We start from the raw sequence: 22,423 nt of genomic DNA, 5'->3' as shown, positions 1-22,423 counted from the left end.
TATATATATATATATATATATATATATATATATATATATATATATATATATAGTGAAATAATAATGGTTCATGGCAAATATATGAGTACACATGTATAAATAGTAAGCATAAAGATATTATAACATCGAAAACGAGACCGTGGTCCCGGTCTGAGGGGGGGTGGACGGTTTGAGCGTTTCGCCCTAGATGTCTGGCGGGTAGACCATCAACATCATCGAGAGGGCACAGTCATCCAGAGCCCCCCATGTCTCGGTGGGCCCAGAGGATCGCAACGGACCCTTCCATCGCCCGGACTGTGAGCAGGCGGAGCTCAGCCTTCGTAAGCCGTAGGCTCTTAAAAGCCATATAGGAGGGGATCGCTATGAGTCCGCGCCAATTGATGGTCAGAGTGGTGAACACTGGGGTGTGCCCCGTCCTTTCTCTAATCCACGCCCTAATGTCCCCGACATCGTAGAAAGACCGCTTAAGATCGTGGGCCCGATGGAGAAAGTCACCTGTGGAGTTGTCACCGACAATCTGCACATAGAGCACCACGGCCTCGTTGCGGTCCCAGACTACAACGTCAGGGACACGGACCCCAGCCCGAGTTCTAATGGACTGCTCTTTCAATACTTGCCAGCCCCTGTTTGTACGTTGTTGGGGTAGGAGAGCCAGCACCCGATCGTGCCGTCGTGTGCGCTCTGGGCTAAGTTTCGGGCAAGTCTGTAGGATGTGGCCAAGGGACTCAAGGCGGCCACAGTCTAAGTCACACAGGACGGGCGCACCAAGTCTTCCCCGAGACGCTCCTAGTCTCGTGTTCACTACGCCAAGCCGGGTTTTCAGAGCATGGATGTATGAGGAACCCCTCATGAGCCGTGAGCCGTCATCGATTTAAAAGAAATTGCCTTCATCGATTTAAAAAAAGTCTTCGACTCCTTAGTAACCGCGACCAAGAGGTGGGGCTTTCCGTCTGTGCTCACGGGGCTAATTTCCAACCTCTATATTAAAGCAAGCACTGATATACTAGGAGAGGAAATTTACATCACCAGGGGAGTGCTCCAAGGAGATCCTCTATCTCCATTTCTTTTTAACATCACTTTGGATTGGGCACTCTCCTCATTGCCAGCAGACGTCGGGCCGCGTCTGGTTGGCACCCCCCTAAATTATATTGCCTACGCAGATAACGTGGTGCTAACTGCATCCATCCCCCTGGGTCTTCAGGCTTCAATTGATGCGCTGGTCATTGAGGCCGGGAGGGTGGGTCTGGAATTGGGCCATCAAAAATGCGCCACCTTTACAATAACGGGGGACGGAAAGAAGAAGAGGTGGTTGGTTGACCCCTCCATCTTCCAAGCCGATGAAAGCAGCTTGAGAGCGCTGAAGCCCGGCGAAGTGTACAAATACCTCGGTCTGGAGGTGGGTCCGACCAAGAGCCGCTCCGAGCCAGGGCGGGCCCTAGCGGCCCTAGTGCGGGACCTGAGTTCTCTCCAAAAGGCTCCCCTTAAGCCCCAACAAAAGCTTTGGGCTGTTAAAAATGTAATCGTGCCAAAACATCAATACCAAAGAGTGCTAGGCCATTCCAACCAGGGCACCTTAAGGAAGTTCGACTTGGAAATAAGAACGTTCCTGAAAAAGGCTCTCCATCTGCCTACGGACACCGTCCTTAAGAAGGGGAGCGACTTGCTAAGGGTCCTGATGCTAGGGTCGCCGGGATTGCAGAGACTCTACTCCTGCCCCCGAGCCCAATTGCCAAGGAGTTAAAGCAAAAAGCCATGAACACCAGCAAGGTGTTCGTCAGCCGATGGCAGGGGCCTCTCTGGCTGTGACTCGTCCCCACCCACTCATGAGTGAGTTGTTGTAACGGGCCTTGGCGTTTTGAATCAGCCTCTGGACGAGGAGGATGTTGGCCGCTACACCCTTCTCGGGCGCGAAGCCTTTCTGCTGTGCAGGCAAGGGCGACGCTGCCATGAGACGCGCTGCTAAGATCTTATTAAAGAGCCTGAGTAGGATGGATGTTATCGTGAGCGGGCGGAACTCACTAGACTCCTTGGTCTCAGGCGTTTTGGGAATTTGGCCCAACTCCAAAAGACTTCTTTGAGAAGCAAGAGGGCATTAAATGCCCATCTAAGCTTCTCTAGTTCGAGTGCACGTATGCACTCGAGTCTCTTGCCGTCCGGTCTGGGGTCTGTGGCAGCTTTGGTGGATCTAATAGCATGCCTTATTTCATCATCCGTTATCGGGCCAGCGACGTTTAGAGTTGGCCTTAATGCAGCTGGTCATCATGTCTCATTCACTGAGGGCCTTTGAAAGAGGCCTGCCCAGAAGGCCTTCATATTGAGCGGGATCTTGGGTGGGCCGTCAGGGATACCAGTAAGTATCTCTCTGACAGCCTGGCCTCTCTCTTTACGCCATAAATTCTGTATTCTTCTATATTGCCTTTTCTTTATAGCCTTACTTTTTTGACTCACCTGGCCGCCCCTTCCCAGAGATCTATAAATATAAGCACTGGGTGGGCACCATAGGTCTACTTGGTGCTCCACCTCGCCAATGCTAGTCCGAGGGCATAAGATGACTGCTGCACGCAAGTGTGGACTTCCTCCTCAGATCTAATGTGAGGAGGAGGTGGATGAGGACTGCCGGCGGCAGGAAGCTCAGAATATCTTAAAACATTGGATTCGTCAGATGGTGTTGCGCCTTGAGAGCTGCCGATAGGTGTTATAGGCGAAGTGAGACCCCTCGGGTCCAGCACCGATGGCGGAGTACTAGGTGCAGCAGCCGCACGGACCCGAGCCTTGTAAGACTCCGTGCGGAGGGCTCACTTGATAGCTTCGATGGTACGATGAGGAAGCACGTGCTGATTTATCATCTGATTGATGTTCTTGGCCCTTTCACTGTTTGCCTCATACTCAGCCATCATAGCCAGTTCCTCAGGGTCCCACCTCGCCCTCCGGCGCTCAGTCCTTAGGGGTTCCGCCTCGCTTGCGTGGAACGAGGAGGGGTGCTGCACCCTTTCATGGACTCTCCTTCCCCGATAATCGGCGAAGGTTCGGGCGCATGTTGGGCAAGTGGGACTTCTGCCCTCTCTTGATTCTGCCATGCCTGTGGAGCCTTAACCACATGAATTAGTGCTGAACATTGAATGATTCGTATAGTTGCAACAGTAAAAAATGTAGGATATTATATACATTAGCATTACCCGTAAGTTAGAGTTCACTAAACAGTCTAGAAATTTTGGGTTTACAACCCTCAGAAAATTTGTATCTTGTGTGCGGCAGATCACAACAACAAAAGCTCAGGAAAAAAAAAAGATGGCTTCTGTAGGAGGGAAAGTATTAGCCGCAAGTTAATTTTGGAATCGATTTCCAAAGTTAATTCGCGTTGCCCGGCAGGAGGCCACGAGAAGGCTTTTTCCCTTTAACCAGATCTGGTGAACTTCATAAATTTGCTGTGTTCGTCTAGTTACTCCCCTTTTGTATTCCTATGTAGGTCTTCTATTACTTTTACCCATTTCCATCACATGACATTTCCTGGTATTAAATTTTAATCTCCACTTTTGGCTATATTCCCTGATCTTATCCATATCTTTCTGTAATTCCATACAGTCCTTGTTATTCCTTATTATTCTCAAGAGTTTCCCATTGTCTGCAAACAAACTTATGTAGCTACTCAAGGCCACTTGTATATCGTTAATATATATTTGGAACATTATTGGTGCCAACACTGAACCCTGTGGTAAACCACTAGTATCTGTACTCCAACCTGATGGGGTGTCCTCATTTCTTTTCTGTTAAGTAGTCCGTCATCCAGCTCAAGATACCTCCCTATATATCACCAATGTGTTTTATTTTCTACAGAAGACTTCTATGTGGCACTTTATCTAAATACACCGCGTCAACCCATCCATCCCTCCCCTGTCCCTCATCTATTACTCTAGTCTCGTGTGTGTGTGTGTGTGTGTGTGTGTGTGTGTGTGTGTGTGTGTGTGTGTGTGTGTGTGTGTGTGTGTGTGTGTACGTCCTTGTGTCCTTTTATTCTGGTCACATTATTGAGAAGTTCAGTTCTTTATTTCGCTGCTCTGCTTCATCATAACCACCACTACATATCACACACCAGCGCCAACACTGCTTCTGCATATTACACACACCCATTACCCATAGCATTCTTTTAAGACCCTTTCTCTCTCTCTCTCTCTCTCTCTCTCTCGCCCAACATCCCTTTCTGAGACTTAAATCACCCCCTCCACTAACCTGAACCTCCCCTGCATTTCCTACAGGGACATGCACCGAGACCTATGTGAGGGTCGCGGCTTGTGTCCTGCCATGAACCCTACTGACGGGGAGAAGCTCCTTTCTTACCTACGGAAAGTGACTTTCACAGGTGTGTGTGTGTGTGTGTGTGTGTGTGTGTGTGTGTGTGTGTGTGTGTGTGTGTGTGTGTGTGTGTGTGTGTGTGTGTGAGAGAGAGAGAGAGAGAGAGAGAGAGAGAGAGAGAGAGAGAGAGAGAGAGAGAGAGAGAGAGAGAGAGAGAGAGAGAGAGAGAGAGAGAGAGAGAGAGAGAGAGAGAGAGAGAGAGAGAGAGAGAGAGAGAGAGAGAGAGAGAGAGAGAGAGAGAGAGAGAGAGAATATTACATAATATTAAGGCACTTCAGACTTTACTGTACTCATGAGGTGACCTGACCTAATACTAAGATAATGGTAGATAAGAGAGACAGGAAAGCATAAAGCTTTCTTTCTATCGTTCACTTTCTCGTCGTAAGCTTGACAGGAAATAAATATCTTACAAGGTTAGGGAAGGAAAATCCTGAAGGAATATTTTTGGTAAAGATTTAAGATAGATGACATGAAGAAGCTTATGTTCTCGAGGCAAGGAAGTTTATCTCTAACAAACAGATGGTTTTATCCGCGAATTCAAGGCAAAAAATACCAAATTAATATTCAAAAGATTTTATGGTATTGCAGTCAATCAAGTCTTGAGGAAGCTTATGTTACAGATTAACTATATTCATGAGAGCTTAAGGATTTCCCAACAATTGTACAATCGTGTCCTCCCATATTATTTAAACAATCTAACGTTAAATATTTATTGCAGTCCATGTTAGCAATACCTTTTAGTCTTCTGTGTTAATGGGAACAAATTTCATCTTTTAAAACGTTCTTCGTTGGAATCGTTTCTTGAAATTTTTTATTTGTTTGTTATTTTACGATGAACTCGTTTTGATTTATCATTTTCTTTCTGGTAATAGTAGCACCATGCTGGAACGGAGAATTCCAAAAGAGGACAGACTAAAGAGATATATAAAGTAAGGATTGTATTCTTATCATATATTTAGATTCAAAAGATTTTCCTTTACTTCTTTTATGCCTTGAACATTGTTGTGTAGGTTTTAAGTGATTTTCGCCGTCTACACCCTTTGAAATGTACTTTGCTTTCTCGTTTTGAAACCCTAGAATGAACCATATTACATTTTTCTATGTTAATGCAAAATATGTCCATAATCTGGAATTTGTCTAGATTATTCTATAATACTATTACTTGCTCGTTAGAGACTGCAAAATTCTCTATTTTGGCGACATCAGTAAGCTTCAGTATTATAATAGTAACATTCTCATTTATATAACTTATATATATATATATATATATATATATATATATATATATATATATATATATATATATATATATATATATATATATATATATATATATATATATATATATATATATATATATATATATATATATATATATATATATATATATATATATATATATATATATATATATATATATATATATATATATATATATATATATATATATATATATATATATATATATATATATATATATATATATATATATATATATATATATATATATATATATATATATATATATATATATATATATATATATATATATATATATATATATATATATATATATATATATATATATATATATATATATATATATATATATATATATATATATATATATATATATATATATATATATATATATATATATATATATATATATATATATATATATATATATATATATATATATATATATATATATATATATATATATATATATATATATATATATATATATATATATATATATATATATATATATATATATATATATATATATATATATATATATATATATATATATATATATATATATATATATATATATATATATATATATATATATATATATATATATATATATATATATATATATATATATATATATATATATATATATATATATATATATATATATATATATATATATATATATATATATATATATATATATATATATATATATATATATATATATATATATATATATATATATATATATATATATATATATATATATATATATATATATATATATATATATATATATATATATATATATATATATATATATATATATATATATATATATATATATATATATATATATATATATATATATATATATATATATATATATATATATATATATATATATATATATATATATATATATATATATATATATATATATATATATATATATATATATATATATATATATATATATATATATATATATATATATATATATATATATATATATATATATATATATATATATATATATATATATATATATATATATATATATATATATATATATATATATATATATATATATATATATATATATATATATATATATATATATATATATATATATATATATATATATATATATATATATATATATATATATATATATATATATATATATATATATATATATATATATATATATATATATATATATATATATATATATATATATATATATATATATATATATATATATATATATATATATATATATATATATATATATATATATATATATATATATATATATATATATATATATATATATATATATATATATATATATATATATATATATATATATATATATATATATATATATATATATATATATATATATATATATATATATATATATATATATATATATATATATATATATATATATATATATATATATATATATATATATATATATATATATATATATATATATATATATATATATATATATATATATATATATATATATATATATATATATATATATATATATATATATATATATATATATATATATATATATATATATATATATATATATATATATATATATATATATATATATATATATATATATATATATATATATATATATATATATATATATATATATATATATATATATATATATATATATATATATATATATATATATATATATATATATATATATATATATATATATATATATATATATATATATATATATATATATATATATATATATATATATATATATATATATATATATATATATATATATATATATATATATATATATATATATATATATATATATATATATATATATATATATATATATATATATATATATATATATATATATATATATATATATATATATATATATATATATATATATATATATATATATATATATATATATATATATATATATATATATATATATATATATATATATATATATATATATATATATATTTCATCCTGATCGTCGAGCAAGAGCTTTTATTTAAAAGAAAAGCCCGTGGAGTATTTTTAGGAAGTTTGTTTTCTTCTGACTGATTAACAAGTTTGTTACAACTGTTCCTAGCATTTCGCATAAGAGTGGTTCAGATTTTTTTTCTTTTTAATCGGAGTTACATTAGCGAGCTTGCATTCATCAAACTTTGCATAGGACTGCATGGATTTATTCAACAATAAACACAGAGGTATACTTGATTCGTATTTCGCTTCTCTAAGGATTTTCGATACATTTTGACAGACATCTTTTTGTTATCATGATACTGCGAAGAGCATTGTTGTTATTCAATTGCACTTGCGGTGCTACTGGGATGCCCTTGAATTCTTCTGGTGTAAAAGCTGATGCAACGTTTTGAGAATGTTCCTCATCTTTAGTTGAGACCTTAATTTCTATCTATAAATTAGCCCTGCAATTGAGGTAATCACTCGATTTTATCTGGCAACGCTATAGAATTTCCATTGGTTCGTATTAACTTATTTTGGAACATGTAATTCGATGAATCTTTTGCCGTGTTTGTTAAACCTTTTTGCTTTGTCTTATCTCTGTTATTGTAGTAGTGTAGTACGTTCAGTATTATCACTATAGGATTTTCATGTTATGGGTGTCCCTCTCGCCGCGCAGGCATTCAGCCATTTGCGCATTCCACCACTAAAGACGGGTTCACACGAGCAAATTTGCGAAAGAAATTGCAAGTAGGTAGAGTTTCCGAATGAATATCGGTTCCTAGGTACTGGAGAAACCAGTCGCAAAACAAAACCAACATGTTGGTCTTTTTCAGTCGATTTGTGACTTTATTTACGTTGTGACGTCACGGATTAGGCTTTGAAAATGTGTAGAAAAGATGTTAGAGTTGGTGAGGAAAATGAACACATCTGGGACTCTAGAAATGAATTATACAGTAGAAAAAAAAAAAAAAAAAAAATTGTGCAAATTGTCGTTCGACGAAATAGCTGCAATTCTCCAAGAACTGTTTCCTTCAATGCAGGATATTGTTGGAGGTGAGGATTGAAGACTTGTTAAGAATTAATTTGACTGCAATTGTGGTGTCCCTTTATTTCCCTTAACCATCGCTTCTCTATGTCCCTGTTCATGTCCCTCACTGTCTTTCCATTGTTGTTTCTCGCAAATCATCCCTCCTTCCCTTGCTCACCCCTTCTTTCTGCAGGCCTGAGCGGCGACAGGTTCAAGTTCGATGACAACGGTGACGGGCCTGCACGCTACAACATCATCCATTTCAAACAACTGTCGCAGGGCCGCTACACCTGGACCACCGTCGGCACTTTCATCGAGGGCAAGCTGAGGCTCAATATGTCCGGTGGGTGGAGGATGTGCTGGAATAGTTAGCAGTGGGAAGTGTGGCTGTATGGTGAAATGCAAGTTGGGTGGAGGGACAGCGGAATGGGGCAGATGTGTGTTTGGATGTTAAGAGAAGGTTGGTTGTTGTATCATTATTAAGACGAGAGAGAGAGAGAGAGAGAGAGAGAGAGAGAGAGAGAGAGAGAGAGAGAGAGAGAGAGAGAGAGAGAGAGAGAGAGAGAGAGAGAGAGAATCAAGACTTCTCTGAACAGTAGCAATAGGCGGAGGTGCGGGAGGAATTGGTGAGGTTCATTTGACTGATTGACAGAAAAACGAGAGGGGTAGAAAAGCTGAGGAAGGGGAAGCGCCACAATATCGCCATCAAATTAAATGATAATAAACTATAGTATTATATTAAATACAGTGTATTCAATATAGACTTTCAACGACTTTCTCCTTGTTTTCGATAGTTTTCGTGGACGCCCCGTAGAGGTAAATTTCCCTTCTTCTGCGTCTCCGCCTCGAAAATAGTGTTGTATGACATGATGTTGCAGGAATAGTGCCCATTTGCCCGTTTAAAGAATTTGCTGTAGAACTAGCTACTTAACTTTGCTCAATAATAAATGCATCCTTTTCTCTCTCTCTCTCTCTCTCTCTCTCTCTCTCTCTCTCTCTCTCTCTCTCTCTCTCTCTCTCTCTCTCTCTCTCTCTCTGTCTTTCAGCATTCATACCCCGTATACTGAAAAACATTCCCTAAATTCTCAGTTCACAGTCACTCAGTGACCTCAAGCCAGTCGCTATTATACCAATCCCTAGACTTATTTGTGAAGATTTTATGTTCGACTGGGCATACAACAAAATTAGTAACTATCTTGACATCAACTGTTTAGCAACATAAGAGCGAGCCAGCTATGCTTCTCATTACCTAATCAATTTCCTTAAATTCATTCCCAGTTACCTGGACAGACGAAATATCTCTCTGCCTGTTACATTTGTGGACTTCAGAAAATCCTTTAATCTTGTAGATCACGCTATTGTCATTAATAAGGCCATACGTCTGGGTCTCCCTACATGAATGTGGGGCCTTTTTTTAAAACGACTGGTCCACATGGGGACGAGGTACCCCGTCCACGGCAGCCAGCGCTCCCTCCCATTGTAGTCCCAGTAGGTGGTTTCCCTTGCCCCTGGAGCCAATCTTTTGTGTAACTGTTTTTTATGGGAAAACAAAAAACATTCAGGTTCTCGTGAGGTGGCTGACCTGGCCCACGAGACGTCATCTTCAGGTCTGAGTAAGGAGGAGGATTCCCCTCCACAAGGGCTTCCCACAGCAGTCTCCTGTTCTGGAAGTTCTTCTGAGGGACGCATTTCTGCTGCATATGACTCCCTTGTGATGGTAAATGTTAATCCATCATTTTCTTTGCACTCACTTCTCAAGGCGTATGGTACGATTGTTCGCATTTTGGTTTATGATAAGGACTTTCCTTCTAACCGTGACGTTTATGTCATGTGATAAAGCCCATTTGGCTTATGAACATGTAGCATCTCTGCCCCTCGCCGGCCATGGCTTTAAAACTGAATTTCTCCAGTCACGTAATATTTTAGACAGTGACTTGGATTACATCCAAAATGTTTTTGAAAGCTACTTAGAGAATTCAGTTCCAGCAGTCCGCCAGATCCCGCCTCCACGTTGGTTTGTGGCGTACTACAGAAATGGGCACGGAATTTCATCCATGCATCCCGGTACTTGTCCAAATAGATCGGCACGATTCCTGAAGGAAACCTCAAGAAATATGGGAAGGGGTGCTAGTGCGAGCAAAAGATATTACGCAAGCTAGGATGTTGCAACATCTCCCATGCCCTTCTGACAGCATGTTTGAGACTGTTAAGGCTCATCCCACCTTTAATTATAGCAAAGGTTGTGTTTATAGTCAAGACCTTTATGAATTTCCCAGAGAGGAAATACTAGCAATGTGTCCTAGCTCAGTCCAAAAGGTGACTAAGATGAGGAACTCCTCCAACATGGTCCTTCTCACCTTTTTGGTTCCACCCTTCCTGACCGTGTTAATATCGGTCCTATCAATCTTAGGGTGAGGCGTTTTGTTTCTCGCCCTCTTCAGTGTTTCTCATGCTATGGGTACGGTCACGGCAAAAGCTCGTGTAAGGAAGCTTCTCGATGTGGTAATTGCTCTGCACTAGACTCACATTCAGAGGAGCATTGCAATGCTGCAGCTTATTGTTTTCATTGCCGTGATGCTCACCAGGTACGTTCCAGGCAATGCCCCAGGTATCGCCTGGAGCAGGACATTCTACAGCTTGCTAACAGTCAGTTTATCAGCCTCGGTAGCGCCCGCCGTGAACTCCTGTACCGCCAGAAGGATGGTACTGGTGCGACATCCTATGCTTCATTGGCCGCTCGCTCTTCAGCTGAGTCTGCCGGTCCGAAGACAACTCCTCCTGCTACCTCTCGCTCTGTTGGGGCGGGTGGTCCTGTTCATCTGGCTAACAGGTTTGCCCTTTTGTCCGATGACTCAGTTGAGTCATCTCTTAAGAAGTGACGAGAATAATACGGACTTGACCAAACTAACCCATATAGTAGATGTCCATTTGCCACCTGTATCTCCTAAGCCTTTGAAGGGCCTGACCAAACGGCACCGCGGCTCTGCGGAGTCGTTAGATTTAGCTCAGCCTAAACAATCTAAGGTTTCTCCCGGTGCATAATCGTGAGTCCTCCAGGGACCGCTCTGCAATGGTAGCTCCAGTAGTTTCTGTCCAGCCTTCTGTGACGCCCTCCGTCTCAGATCGGGCTTCTTGTGATGAGGACGGTCTTAGCATGGAGACGTCCGATGATATTGTCACAGCCGTCCCTCGTGGACCCTCTGTATCGGAAAGTGCAGTCCTGCCTGATCCTCGTCCTCCGAGGATCGGTAAAAATGATGATGGTTCGCATCACCCACTGATACGCCGAAAGGCTGCGGTCCAACGACCCGGCACATCTCAACTCCCGGTGTCTTCTCGTCATTTGATTATTTCTAGTCAGGTCAGTCACGGGCAGCCTCAAAAGGCTCGCCCGTCCACTGCACCCAAATAGTCATCTTCAAGCTTCTACAGTGGAACTGTAGAGGCCTTCGCGCCTCGTGGGGAACTCCGAGCTTTGCTGTCGGAGTTCTCTCCAGCCTGTGTAGCTCTACAAGAGACTATGCTAGGTGATAGTACTTATTCTAGTCCTCCTGGCTATCGTGCCTTTTTAACACTCCTTTCCTGACCAGGGCCACCACGGTGGCACAGCTATTCTAGTCCGTCAGGATATACCTGTTGTCCCCTTGCAACTCAACTCTCCCTTCAGGTGGTTGCTGTTAAGGTCTTTATGGGACGACTGTACACCATTTGCAGTTTATATCTCCTCCTCGGCTTCCTGTCTCCAGGGGTGAGCTTGACGGCCTGGTGCGTCAGCTGACTCCGCCTTTTCTTTGTTGGGAGATTTTAACGGCCGTCACCCATTGTGGGATGAAGGTGCTAGTAATCCTCGTGGGGTTTTAATCGGTTCTTTTATTGAGGATGAGGGATTGGAGGTTTTAAATTCTGGGATGTTACACATTTCCACAGTCCTACTGGGACTTTTACAGCTATCGATCTTTCTCTTTGTACATCTAATTCTTTCCTTGATTTTAATTGGCGAGTCCTACCGGATTTACATGGTAGTGACCACTTTCCGATTTTATTGGAATCTGTGAACTCTGAGCCACAGTCCCGGCCCCCACGCTGGGTTTTAGACAAGGCAGATTGGCGTCGATTCACAGACCTTAGCTCTTTTATCCGTCCGCTGGCTGACTTTTCTACTTGTGCTGAGGCTGTTGATTATTTTACCGATTTTTTATTTATTTCAGTAGCGCTTCAGACAATCCCTAGGACGTCAGGTCGCTTTACTAAGCGTCCCGTTCCTTGGTGGAACGCAGCATGCACTAAAGCTGTGAAAGAAAAACGGGCAGCTTTCTCTCGTCTCCGGCGACATCGTGGGGACCCGCAGTGCCTGGAAGCTTTTCGGCGCTGCCGAGCTCGGGCCCGCCGCGTTTTGAAAGAGGCACAAAGAGCCTCTTGGAAAGCTTATGTCTCTTCCATTAACGTGCCCACACCCTCTTACGGATGTCTTCAACAAAGTCCGCCGAATTGCTGGGAAGTATTCTGCTCCTTCCCCACCAGTTTTGTTGTCTGCTGGGCGAACGGTGGCAGACCCTAGGACTGTCGCCGACCTCTTCGCGGAGCACTTTGCCAGTGTTTCCCGGAGGCATCCTGCAGCCCGGGCGCACGTCACCGCCAGAGAATGGAATCTCTCGGCATAAATTTTTCTTCCGCTGGAGGGAGTCTTATAATGTCCCTTTCTCTGCTTCCGAGTTGCGGACTGCTTTGTCCCAGTGTCATGACTCTTCTCCTGGGCCAGATGATATTCCTTATGCCTTCTTGCGCCACATGTCTGACACTGCTTTTAACTTTTATTAAATCTTTATATGATTTGGCATACCGGTGACTTTCCATCTTCTTGGGCTGTGGCAGTGGTTCTCCCATTTCCGAAGCCTAGGAAAGATAATCTCCAGGCTACGAACTACCGTCCTAATTCTTTGACATCCTGCATTTGTAAAGTGTTAAAAAAGATGGTAAATGTAGGACTCATGTGGTATTTGGAGAGGGGGAAGTACTTGTCATCGGTACAGTACGGCTTCCGAAAGATGAAGTCTACTACTGATGCTCCTTTATCCGTAGAGTTTTCCATTTGTGAGGCCTTTGCTAATCACCACCATCAAGTAACAGTCTCTTTTGACCTGGAGAAGGCCTACGACACGGCTTGGTGTCATGGCATTTTAGAGTCTTTGTTTAATTTTGGTCTTCGTGGCCACCTTCCTATTTTTATTCAGCAGTTTTTATCCAGACGTCTTTTACGAGTTCGAGTGGGGAGTGTTCTCTCCGATGCTACTGCTTTAAATGACGGTGTCCCACAGGGAAGTATTCTTAGTGTTACGCTATTCGCTATACTCTACTGGATAGCGTTCACAGCTCTTTATATGTGGACGACTTGTGCATCTCTTTTGCTGCTGCTAGGATGTCACTGATTGAGCGCAAGCTCCAACTGGCGATCAATAGGGTGTCCAGTTGGGCCAACATGAACGGTTTTCGATTCTCCACCTCAAAGACCGTAGCCATGCATTTTGTCGCAACCGTGGTGTCCATCCAGACCCGGATTTATACCTCGCCAATAGACGCCTCTCATGCGTGGAGGCGACTCGATATCTTGGCCTTTGTTTGACAACCGTCTCACCTGGGTTCCCCATTTCCGTTCTCTTAAGGCGTCTTGTCGGCAGGCACTATCCCTTCTTCGGGTTTTAAGTCACACCTCTTGGGGTGCGGACAGGGACACGTTGCTGCTTCTTCACCGTACACTCATACTTCCAAAGCTGGAATACGGCTGTGAGATCTACTCATCCGCAACGGATGCACGACTACGCACGCTTGACCCCGTGCATCATGCTGGGGTCCGCTTGGCTACGGGTGCATTTCGGACATCTCCAATACCTAGCCTTCTAGTGGATGCTGGTTTCTGGCCGCTCGACCTCCGGCGCCAGTCTTCGATGCTCCGGTGTTGGTTTCGCACCCACCGTCTTCCTGATTCTGTCCCTTGTCTGTCAATGTTGCGGGACTCGCGTTCGCAGGCGTATGTCACTCGACCGAGTCTCCTAAACCTTTTGGCCTTCGAGTTGCAAATCTCATGGCAGAGTTATCTATCGACCCCACTCCTGTGTACTCTTTCCGGCTCTCACGAGTTGGTTATTGGCAGCTTCCTGTTATCTCATTATGCCCTCCTACCATTGATGGCAAAAAGGATTTTCCACCAGCTTTTTACTGATGGTTCCAAATCCGACGCAGGCGTTGGGTTTAGTGTAGTTTTCCCCTCTTTTTATCGGCGTGGCAGCCTTCCTTCAATGGCATCCGTCTTCACTGTAGAGCTGTCTGCCATAGTCCTAGCTTAACAGATAATTTCTATTCTCCCTGTTTCGTCTTTTACAATTTTTAGTGACTCTCGCAGTGCTCTTACTGCTCTCTCTTCTTTTATTTCCTTTAACCCTTTGGTTTTATCAGCCCTGGAGTGGCTCTACTCTTACTCACCAACGAGGATATCGTGTTGGGTTCTGTTGGGTCCCTGGTCACGTTGGTGTTCCAGGAATGAACACGCAGATCGCCTCGCTAAAGAGGCAGCAAGTCGCGCTCCATCTCCTGCCCCTGTTCCGTTTCGAGATGTATTTCCTCTAATTCGTGTGGCAGTTGCAGCAATTTGGCAGAGGAGATGGCTAACGGGGTCGCAACCTCGAAAATGGGAGAGATCACTACTTCCTATCCCTCAGTGGACATACACCCATGTCCGGGATCGCCGTGCACAGACTTTATTGGCGCGACTGCGTATAGGTCACACGTACCTTACACAAAGGTACCTGTTGACCAGGGACCCTCAACCTTACTGTGATGACTGCCTGGTGCCGCTTACGGTGCGGCACCTGATTGTAGAGTGCCCCAGTTTGATGACTTACACACCGCTACCTCTACCGCTGTCGCGGTAGAGATAGCGGTGTCTATTATATCTCATAGGTCCTTGGACCAGAGTGCCTGGCCCAAGGTCATGACGTTTTTAGATTCTTAGGAGAAGCTGGCCTTCTTCCAAAGCTGTGAATTTTATTTTTATTTTACTCTATGTATTTTAATGTTTTTTTTTTTAGGTTTATAGTATTTTTAATTTTTAGCTTTTTAATTGTATTATTTTTAATCACTTTTAATTAATTTTTATATATACACGTTTGTTGCAGCGGCGCCATAAATTTAAAATCCATCCATCCATCCATCTCCCTACATGAATGCGTGGCTTGCTTACTAGAGAGGCGACAGGCCGTCCGTTATCAGGGCTCAGTCTCCTCTTTCCAAGAGCTGAGATGTAGAGTCCCCCATGGCACTACGATTACCTGTTACTGATAAATGACGCTCTCACCAACACACCTCATCGATGGAAGTACGTTGAAGACTGCACTGTGGGTGTCCCAATCGACAATAGAGACCCGGACTACTCGGCTGCACAAGCAACTATGCAGGAACTACAGGTGTGGAATAAAGAGAACAGGATAACTATCAACCACAGCAAGCGGTAGTGCCCCCCTCTTATATCTCTACGGGTCCTCGTCGTCTTTAAGTGGTCGGTCAAGCTTCTCGGTGTCACGGTAGATGAGCTGGAAGCAGCATGTCACCACCATGCATAGTGAGGTCAGCGGTGTGTACCTCACCTTTATCCTACCCAAACTCATGTATGCCTCCTGAGCGTGGTCCTCCTCTCTCTCAGCTTCATTCAACAGCAGCAGCTGGAGAAAGTGCAAAAGAGGATATGCAGTGTCATCCTCGGCCCTGCCTACGTACACCAACTACGACGACGCCCTGAGCAGCCCAAGTTGTCTGCCAGACACTGAGAGACCCTGGAGAAACTTGGGAGGGACTCCCTCCCACCTTGGACAATCATCAGCAATCAAGAAGCTATTAAGTGGAACGATAAGAAGCTGAGAGGAACAAAAATGTGCATGAATGACTAGCTTTGTCCTGCCTCCATAAGAAAAATGAAGAAACAATGGTCAGAGAAGCTGGAAATATTAAATACCTTTGTCATACTGTACTGGTAATTAAAGAGAAGACTATGATATCCTCCTTTTTCCTGGTGTCTGGTGTTGACTATCTGCTCATATGTCCCTGCTAAGCAGCTCATAGTGTTCGCGGAATCCTGGCGACAACCAATGATGGAATAAATTCTGCATTTGCTACTGTGAGCTGTGCGTTGGTGGTCCCCAAAGAGAAAGTTTGACCAGAGAAAGAGAAAGTGTCGGTACCGCGCCGTGTTGAAGGTGAATACGCGTGACTTAACATCTGGTGGCATTATTGAACGTTATCACAAAACTCTCAGGGATCCCACCATGAAATAGACAAATTAGAATCGTTAGCTGGCATTTCTTGATAGGAGATCCGCCTCCTCATTTCCCACCTAACCTCACCCTAACCCCTACAAAAAGCTTGGGGTGTTTTTTTTTTTTTTTCTCGGGGGAAGGGGAATGGAGCAGGGTGAATAAAAGACAAGTAAATATAGGCGTTCATAAATCTAAGGAAATTAGGCGTTCATAAATCTAAGGAAATTTCCTTAATATTTCGAATTTCAATAACTTAAGTTCCATATTGATCTCTAAGGTAACCTCTCTTAATGAATATGTGAAACCTCTTCTTTACTTTTGTATATCGCATCTTGAACATTGCCGTTGCTAAATATCCCATGCACATGCTGACATTTTCTCCGGCCTAATACTGGTACCTTTCGCTTCACCTCTCACCACGACCTAAACTTTTTGACAGATGACAGAGCCTTTGTAAGAGCGCTTGACTCTTGACGTGTCTTTAGACCAAATTAAAACTTTAACTGAATGTGCAGTGGAAAGTTGTAATTGATGGCCTCTTAAATGACAATTCTATAGATATCATCAAATCCTGATATGCCGCTACTCACAAACCACACTTTTATAGAACAGATAATTTCTTAAATGTTTGGGCCCGCTTTTTTAAAAGTCATATCAGTAATTATGAAGTAGCAAACTCCACGGCTGTATTTCGTCTCACTAATCATACAATCACGTTTGTTAAACACTCGATGAAAGTTCCAACATCGGATTATTATACATTGAGCCTTCGCATAAGTTGGTAGCTCTGGTTCCCTCAGCGACGAGGAAAAACTGCAGAATTTTACATTATTTCTAATTTACTAGACCGACATTTTGCATAATTTTTCCAGTTATACCTTAGGAAAAAGTTGATATATCCATACATGACTTAAAAATCATCTAACAGTATCTAATAATGAAGAACTCTGTGGTTGTATGGTGATGTTCCGAGCGACCGCTAACGGATTAACCGAAGACGAGCTGAGGGGTAACCTTTTCGGCTTGTAATATGATTAATAGTGAGCGTTTCTCACTGGGAGAATAGTCATTTATACAAACCTCCAATAATTTGAGTACTGCCACTTATCTCACACTTAGGTGGTCATATTTCCTATAGAAAAATACATCTACAAATTTAGCCGTTTTAGAGTAGTGACATATATCCTACACTCAAAGATCTGTGTGTCACATATGCTACAAGGATGGCATAGTGGCATAGTGGATAAAGTGGTGAGCGTGGAATCGGGCAGACGTTTACGCGTAGGTTCGAATCCCACCACGTACAGCTTTAAACACTGCCATTTGTCGAGTGGTTTAAAGTTACTTACATATCACCATGATACCCAGGTTCTAGGTGGTTACACTCAAGATGAGCTTGGGTGGTGATATGGGCCAAATATGGGTACCACTATAAATAAAATTGCCTGCGCCACTAATGGGCGGAAGCTGAACAGCGCTTCCCATACACTCTTCAAGTGTGCCTACAGGCGCTATAGGCCTTACCGTAAATTAAAAAAAAAAAAAAAAAAAAAAATGCTTATGATTATAAATAATGTTGGATATAAGACAGTATAACTAGGAGTCATGCCAAGATGCTGGAGTTCCAACACATGATCATATTTCCTACACAGAAGCAAGTGTGAATCACATTTCCTCTTCAGCAACTGAGTACCCAGGATATATTCCACACCTAATCTGTTTAGGAGATTATGTTGAATCTCTGCAAAAAATGTCACTACTCTAAATTTGTAGATGTTTTGTAGGATATGTAGTAAGGAAACGTGGCGCGCCCTCTCTTACTGTACATACATGTGAAGAAGTGTGAGTTACTCTTTATACATCATTAAATGAAAAGAGAAAATCCATGTGCATGCACTGATGTCGAGATCAGTGGAATCGCAGTTATTAATTATATAACACTTGATGAATGGCCATTATAATAGTATTGCTGATATCTTTTTTATCCTAATATCTACAAAATAATAATGATCTTGCTTCCTTTAGAAGCAACATCAGTCAAAAATAACACTCTATTACTGAAATAATCATAATAATCTCAAAGAAACTTAAAAATGTTGTCAGCATTATGAATAATTTGTGATGAATATATATATATATATATAATGGGTTAAGAATACTCTGAATGAGAAGTTCTATCAGATAAGGTTAAGAAAAGCCATGTCAAGACTCTTGAAAGAATAGAATAGAACTGCCGCTTTTCAGGTGACAATGGATACTGGGCATTAAACAAACCTTGGACAAGTGCAAACTACCAAATGCACATGAAAATTGCGAACACCGAATTCTATTGATTTGAGGATGTGTACTTTTTTTTTTTTTTTTTTTTTTCAAACAGGAGCACTTTGGTACATTCTGATATTTTTAACAACTCTGCTGCATAACATTAGGGTTTGCGTTAGGCAGGGCCATTTTCAATACAATTTCTTTGAGTTTGGTCGACTTAATTCGAAGCATTGAACTGAATTCAAGACTGTTTAGAAAAAAAAAAAAAATAGAAGTTACATTGATAACAGAAAATACTAACACCACGTTTAAAAAATTGAGCCCTATTTTTGATTGGCGCAGAGGACGCTGGGCTTAGAAAATGTAGTGTAATGATTACACTGGTTCTAGGATGAGACAGCTACGACAAACAACACACACAGTTATGAGGATAGTAATATCGTATGACCTGCTGTCCTCACAAAGCGATTGAAAAAATCATCCACGTTCATAGTATATCACATCCCGTAACACAGTAATGTCATGTGCAGCTTCCTAGGCGATTTACCTTACTAAACCCGGCCGGAAAGGACTAAAAACCACGACACAGCGCCATATAAGTATGCATGATACTCTAGGCCTAGTGCCTCTACAGGGTAAGGGATCCAGCAACATTTAAAACTTTACAAAAAGGGTTCTCTACCTTTTTAATCTTATGAACCTCATGAAGTCTTTCAGTATTGGTCACGTATCCCATACCCACAATGTAGCGTCAGGAAGGGTAACAAATGAATGCATGTTTTTTTTTTTTTTTTTTTTACCTAGTTTACCAAGTTTAAATTGCGTTACATATGTGGAGCAGACAAAATTTTCAATTAATATGAGTATGTCACTATGAGGTAGTGTCGATAAGAACTAGTATTTCATAGAGAAACATTATGTGACTAGCATACAAAACATTTACCAAAACGGAACTATATCAGACAGAGAACTAGTAATGCTTGCGGCTAGTTGCAACTTGTAACTAGTAACCGTGATAGGTAAGTCACTATGTGTGTGTGAATAGCATATGAAAATAATACAACAGAACTAAATATTATAGGTTTGCAAGGTTGTGTGACAACTGCAATCCAAGAGATCTTTCTCTAAAGTGACGTAACTGCAAGACTTTCCTTGTTAGCGCTGTTCTAGACTAGCACATGTAAACCATTTTGGATACTACAAACAGGTTTGGAGTTATTCAAAACTGAAGTATTTTGAGAAACCTGCCACGTACCCAAGAATTCCTGTCGCGTACCCCTGATGGTACGCGTACCCCAAGTTGAGAACCTCTACTCTGCAACAACACAACAGACATCGAGCCTACTGTTCTCTCACTCAGCCAACATAACATCTCTCTCTCTCTCTCTCTCTCTCTCTCTCTCTCTCTCTCTCTCTCTCTCTCTCTATATATATATATATATATATATATATATATATATATATATAGAGAGAGAGAGAGAGAGACACGCACCATCACACTATCTGGCTGTTTCACAATCTTGAGAGATATATATATATATATATATATATATATATATATATATATAGAGAGAGAGAGAGAGAGAGATATATATATATATATATATATATATATATATATATATATATATATATATATATATATATATATATATATATATATCTCACATTCCTGAATTGTAAGGACAGTGACAACAAAGTGGATTGTTTTTTCTTTATGTTGCCCTTGACCAGCCTTTCCCTCTTAGATAGAAAAAAAAAAAAATCATTCGCTGTCGTTATTGTTGCCAACGGACTGGTATAAACACACACACACACACACACACACACACACACACACATATATATATATATATATATATATATATATATATATATATATATATATATATATATATATATATATATATATATATATATATAAAGTCAAGATTGTGAAACAGCCAGATAGTGTGATGGTGCGTGTGTGGCTTTCAGTGGAAACAAGTGTAAGAGAAAACTGAACTTTATTCCTAATATAATAAAGAAAAGAAGTAATTATATCAATGTGTTGGAAGACCATATGCTGACATTTTAGCACATTCAGAAAATCTGCCCAGTAGTAGAGAGCAGAAAAATCAAGTGCAATATTTGCTTAGAGCTTCGTTGTGTATTTTTTTTTAGCTGAAAGAGTGAAGATCCATTTTTTTTTTTTCTTTGCGGGCACGGTGCCCGCAAAGTTAAGTGTTGCGCTATAAAATATTTTCGTAAGAAAAGTCAAATTTGTTATGTTATTGCTCTTCTCCTTCATCCCATCATCTTTCAGCTGTATCATCGTTTCTCATACCTCTATCAATCATTGTTTTTCCTTCTGTTATGGTACGCTATAATCTCCCCTAACTTTATAAGTTTTCTCTTTATTTTGTTTCTTTTTATGTTCTAACTTGTATACATTGATATGGGTAATTATTAGATTTAAGCTCATTGTTATGGGTAATTATTAGATTTAAGCTCATTGTTATATACATTGGTTCGATATTAATGTCTTCGAATGAAGGGTCACGAACCATGGAATTGGCTGACGTATCGGTCGGTGACGTGTCCCTAGGATACGTGTTAGCTGGAGCCCTGGGACAAGTCAGATTCGCTTTGGCAGTTGCCTCGTCCACACTTCCTTCTCCGTGGCTCCAGGTAATACTTAAGTATTGTTCCAGGATTATGTAGGATATGTTTTACGTGTCGAGCTCACACAATTGTAGATATTGTATATGTGCCGTGTGGTGATGGGTTTATGTGGGTTGTGGTGATGGTGAAATGTCTTAATTAAATGCATTAGCAAGCCCGGCTTAACTAGAAGTTTCTGTGTGCCTTGATCCCTAGACAAGATGCTATTGCTGGCATAACAGAATATGGGGGCCTGACCGGGATACGCGTTAGTAATGTAACGTACATTGCTCTTCCCCTTAAGTGAAACTGGTGGTATTGTGGCAAGTTATAGGGACGTTCTGGTCCTCTGATTGTGATTATTTTGTTAATTTGCCAGACCTGTGCATCACTAGCAGCCATGCCTTTTGATGTGAGTGAATTTATTTCCGAGCCATCCACTAATCTCTTGATTGAGAGTGAAGTAAGGAAGGATGATTGGGTCAAGTTGGCTTCTCATTACAAGGTCAATGTTAAAACTTCATGGAGGAAAGCAGAGATCAAAAGT

The 22,423-nt window shown here is 39.8% G+C and overlaps 1 protein-coding gene across 1 annotated transcript in view; it reads left to right on the top strand.

The window, feature by feature from the left end:
* LOC123500526 (metabotropic glutamate receptor 4-like) overlaps positions 1–22,423 on the top strand; it is a 182,482-nt gene that overhangs the window by 64,367 nt on the left and 95,692 nt on the right. The window contains exons 7-8 of the mRNA XM_045249219.1: positions 4,254–4,357; positions 8,859–9,008. Coding sequence (XP_045105154.1) covers positions 4,254–4,357; positions 8,859–9,008 — 254 coding nt within the window. The remainder of the gene's footprint in view (positions 1–4,253; positions 4,358–8,858; positions 9,009–22,423) is intronic.

Source organism: Portunus trituberculatus, unplaced genomic scaffold (genome assembly GCF_017591435.1).
Source record: "Portunus trituberculatus isolate SZX2019 unplaced genomic scaffold, ASM1759143v1 PGA_scaffold_393__7_contigs__length_557757, whole genome shotgun sequence".
NCBI lineage: Eukaryota > Metazoa > Arthropoda > Malacostraca > Decapoda > Portunidae > Portunus > Portunus trituberculatus.
The sequence above is the reverse complement of the archived record's forward strand: the minus strand, read 5'-3'. Positions and strand labels throughout refer to the sequence as shown.